This window comes from Leuciscus leuciscus (genome assembly GCF_965113295.1).
Source record: "Leuciscus leuciscus genome assembly, chromosome: 24".
Classification (NCBI taxonomy): Eukaryota; Metazoa; Chordata; class Actinopteri; order Cypriniformes; family Leuciscidae; genus Leuciscus; species Leuciscus leuciscus.
Genome location: NC_138723.1, coordinates 32271853 through 32276852, shown reverse-complemented (window position 1 = coordinate 32276852; position 5000 = coordinate 32271853). Strand labels below are relative to the sequence as shown.

Sequence of the window (5000 nt, the reverse complement as noted above, 5' to 3'; positions counted from 1 at the left end):
CAGAGTCTCGTCCCGTTGAGACCACCCTTCCAGAGTCTCCTCCCGTCGAGACCACCCTTCCAGAGTCTCGTTCCGTCGAGACCGCCCTTCCAGAGTCTCGTTCCATCGAGACCACCCTTCCAGAGTCTCCTCCTGTCGAGACCACCCTTCCAGAGTCTCGTTCCGTCGAGACCGCCCTTCCAGAGTCTCGTTCCATCGAGACCACCCTTCCAGAGTCTCCTCCTGTCGAGACAACCCTTCCAGAGTCTCGTTCCGTCGAGACCACCCTTCTAGAGTCTCATCCTGTCGAGACAACCCTTCCAGAGTCTCGTTCCGTCGAGACCGCCCTTCCAGAGTCTCCTCCCGTGGAGACCACCCTTCCATAGTCTCCTCCCGTGGAGACCACCCTTCCAGAGCCTCATTCCATCGAGACCGCCCTTCCAGAGTCTCGTTCCATCGAGACCACCCTTCCAGAGCCTTCTCCCATGGAGACCACCATTCCAGAGTCTCGTTCCGTCGAGACCACCCTTCCAGAGCCTCCTCCCGTGGAGACCACCCTTCCAGAGTCTTGTCCCGTCGAGACCACCCTTCCAGAGTCTCGTTCCGTCGAGACCACCCTTCCAGTCTCGTCCCGTGGAGACCACCCTTCCAGAGTCTCGTCCCGTCGAGACCACCCTTCCAGAGTCTCGTCCCGTGGAGACCAGCCTTCCAGTCTCGTCCCGTAGAGACCACCCTTCCAGAGCCTCCTCCCGTGGAGACCACCCTTCCAGAGTCTCGTCCCGTCGAGACCACCCTTCCAGAGCCTCGTCCCGTAGAGACCACCCTTCCAGAGCCTCGTCCCGTCGAGACCACCCTTCCAGTCTCGTCCCGTAGAGACCACCCTTCCAGAGTCTCGTTCCGTCGAGACCACCCTTCCAGTCTCGTCCCGTAGAGACCACCCTTCCAGAGTCTCGTTCCGTCGAGACCGCCCTTCCAGAGTCTCCTCCCGCGGAGACCGCCCTACCAGAGTCTCCTCCCGTGGAGACCACCCTTCCAGAGCCTTCTCCCGTGGAGACCACCCTTCCAGAGTCTCGTTCCGTCAAGACCACCCTTCCAGTCTCATCCCATAGAGACCACCCATACTGTAACAGATGCAAGACCTGATCCTGATCACCCTGTAGGGTTTATTCTGAGATAACAACCGGCTGGATGTACATTATGCCTTACATAAATAAGTATAAATGAGGCTATAATTCATTATAAGCATGGTCTTCATAGAAAGTGTAACCAACATTTCTTTAGACTTTATTTAAAATATAATTCAGTTTAAAATTGTATGTTTTAAAAATCTAAATTTTACTTAAAATTTAAATGATAATATATACATTTTCTGACTTTCGGGGGGAAAGATGACCTGGAAGGGTGTGATGAGATTCACACAGGTAAAATCTGATGTATTAATGCATGTTAATGAGTCGTGTGAAAGTGAGGTCAGAGGTCAGTGGAGTGAATGAGGTCAGAGGTAAGCAGAGTGAATGAGGTCAGAGGTCAGTAATGAAGAGCTTATGAAGCGTCATGATGAGCAGCTGATGCATGCACACAGAGAGAGAGAGAGAGAGAGAGAGAGAGAGAGAGAGAGAGAGAGACAGACGGGCGAGAGACACTCACTCTCTCTGAGGTAGTGCAGGTGAAATAGCAGGATCTCGGCCGTGTAGCTGCCGGTCAGACACATACACACACACACACACACACACACACACACACACACACAGAGAGAGAGAGACAGGCGAGAGACACTCACTCTCTCTGAGGTAGTGCAGGTGAGACAGCAGGATCTCGGCTGTGTAGCTGCTGGTCAGTCGCTGGACGTCGTCTTTGCTCATCTTGCAGAGCTGCTTCCCATCGACGCTGTGGAACAGAGACACGTCCACCTCTGGCAGTCCGAACTCCTTCACGGCCCACTCCAGCCACTGACACACGTGATCCGCTGACCACAGACTGGGATCTGTCACACACAGGAGCACAGGTCAATCACACACACACACACACACACTCCAGCCACTGACACACGTGATCCGCTGACCACAGACTGGGATCTGTCACACACAGGAGCACAGGTCAATCACACACACACACACACACACTCCAGCCACTGACACACGTGATCCGCTGACCACAGACTGTGATCTGTCACACACAGGAGCACAGGTCAATCACACACACACACACACACACACACACACACACACACACACACACACACACACTCCAGCCACTGACACACGTGATCCGCTGACCACAGACTGTGATCTGTCACACACAGGAGCACAGGTCAATCACACACACACACACACACACACACACACACACACACACACACACACACACACACACACACACACACACACACACACACACACACACACACACACACACTCCAGCCACTGACACACTCTGATTCAGTTGATCTGATTCACTTCAACATTCAATTGAAATAGAATAGTTCTGCCCTCATATTTAAATGGGGTCATGAACTGAGAATTACAATTTTCCTGACCTTTTGACAGTTAAGACAGTCCTTCCAGAAAAATGCGGAGTTTTTTTGTGATTGTTGCGGGCAAAAATCCTTGATTATGTGGCACATTTTCTTAAAAAATGCGATCGAATATGCGGGATATTTATGCAATTTTATGCGATGAAATGATTGCAAAAATTGCGGGAACTTGCAAAAACTGCGGTTTGATGAAAAAGAGGGAAAAAAGTGATTCCCCCAACACCCTGTTCTCACTAGTCAAGTCAAGTCAAGTATATTTGTATAGCGCTTTTCACAATACAGATTGTATCAAAGCAGCTTCACTGTATTAAATTAAAATAATACAACAAAGTTTGTTTCAAAAGGAATTTATTGATTGTTAAAATTAAATTAAATATCCCCAAAATATCCCCAACTGAGCAAGCCAAAGGCAACAGTGGCAAGGAACCGAAAAACTCCATCAAGTGACCTAATGGTGTCCTAAAACTCCATCAGGTGACCTAATGGAGAAAAAAAAACCTTGGGCTACTACCTTAATGTAAAGAGTCATTTCTTATTACTTCCTATGATATAATACATCACAGAAAGTGCTGGGAATATTTAAGTTCTCATCTAGTTTTATTTCAGACCTTAATAAACACATGGCTCAAACTTACAAAACATTGATGAGTCAAACAAGTTCTGTAGCTTTACAAAAGGAATATGCTACAACTTCTGTAAAAATGAATAAATGAAAGAAATATAAAAATTAGAGGTGGGCATAGATTAATTTTTTTAATCTAGATTAATCTAGATTAATTTTGAAATTAATCTAGATTAATCTAGATTAAAATGGCTCATTTGAATTCTGCCGAAGGCATTCAGAATATGTGTGCTACCCAAATAATGACTATAAAAGTAAGTCTTTGAGAACGGGTTTCTCAAGCCAGGTGGCGCATTAGACCAGGGGCTCATCTCCTGTTTCCAAAATGCATCATAAACTGCTTGAGAAAGCTGTTCTACTCATAGACTGTAAAAGGTTACTACTGTACTGTTACCGTCCGTAGGCAACATTAGGTAGGCCAATGTTATTATCAACTACTATAGGCTATCAATTAGGGATGGGCGATATGGCCTAAAATCTATATTGTGATATACATTGCAGCCTCTTGCGATAACGATTTACAGTATATTATAATAAAACCATTTCAGAACAGAATACACAGACCCATGCTAAACAACTGCTAAATGTTTTTGTTTTTAAAGGGTGTATGTAGTTTTGAGAACATATATTGTGCAAAACTGTAAGTACACAACATCATTTTGCAGATAAATAAAATTTAAGTACACTAGCTGCAGAGACTTAAGTAGGTCTAATGTTTATTATGGCTTGGAGCTTATGAAACCCCAAATTTAAAATTAGAATATTGTCTAACTGATGTCTTTTCAGTTAAAAAGAAACACAACAACGATTCTTAAAATCGAGATGATGTGCTACACCACTAAGCAAGGCTGGATTAGTACCCCCAGGGGCCCCTGGGCACTGAAGCTCATGGGCCCCCTCCCCTACCTGACAACCACACCCTCCAAAGGAACACACACCAGGTGTGGGATTTAACATGCCAATCACTATTGATCAAAAGCTGAATGACTAGTTCACAAGACAATGATACGAAATACATTTTTCTGAAAAGTATGGCTGCACGATTTGGGGAAAATGTCATATTGTGATTATTGAGGTCAATATTGCGATATGCGATTGCGATATAGTAAACAAATGGTTTCATGAGTTAACTTGCTTATTTCTCAAGTAAAATGCACACACAGATTAGTGATAATGCTGAAATTTGTAGCCCATTTCTCAACTCAAACTAGAAACAACAACTAAATGCACTGTGTTTTCAAATTAAAATAAATTCAATATTGTTATTTGTCTCAATAATACAAGAGTTAAAAATAAATGTCATATTTACCTGTGCCTGTCAAACAGGTAGACCTAGGACATACCGAAATTGTCAAACTGCACTGCATAAATTATAAATTAAATATAGACTAATCCTTATTATAGCAAAAAAAAAAAAAAAAAAACTTTAGTCAACAGCAGTGAGTCATTTTCTCTGTTCTTTTTGTTCTTTGATTAACTTTACTGACAGAAAGCTTTATTGGCTGCTGTCTCTTTAAGACCAGCTGACGGAGACGCGGCTCTCGCACGCGCCTCATTCTTTCACAACTCTTGACGTTCATCATAAGACAGCTCTTATGTTATGAAGATACTCGACAAAACGGACATTTTGGCATAATTGTGTGTGTTATTGTAAGTTCAAGCACGAAAGATAACTGTATTCTGGCGTGCTGTCTGTGCGCACGATACTGGCGCGCGCGCGTCTTTGGTATTCAGTGATATCATGTTTCGTTTTGAATTTGAGGTGGTAGAACGGATTAGCTGCTAGTCGTGTGTTAACTTACCGAACTGTTACCCCACACACTCTGTATATAGTTTGCTGCTGCTCGTCTGACGGCTTAAACCCGA

The 5000-nt window shown here is 44.6% G+C and overlaps 1 protein-coding gene across 2 annotated transcripts in view; it reads right to left on the bottom strand.

Moving 5' to 3' along the window:
• Positions 1-2369, bottom strand: part of erg (ETS transcription factor ERG) — a 10249-nt gene extending 7880 nt beyond the window's left edge. Inside the window, exon 1 of one of the 2 annotated variants that reach the window (XM_082158706.1) lies at positions 1760-2369. In XM_082158706.1, coding sequence (XP_082014832.1) covers positions 1760-1841 — 82 coding nt within the window. In that variant the 5' untranslated portion in view covers positions 1842-2369. The remainder of the gene's footprint in view (positions 1-1759) is intronic. The other variant, XM_082158705.1, reaches the window with a different exon arrangement.
• Between the last annotated feature and the right edge of the window lie 2631 nt (positions 2370-5000).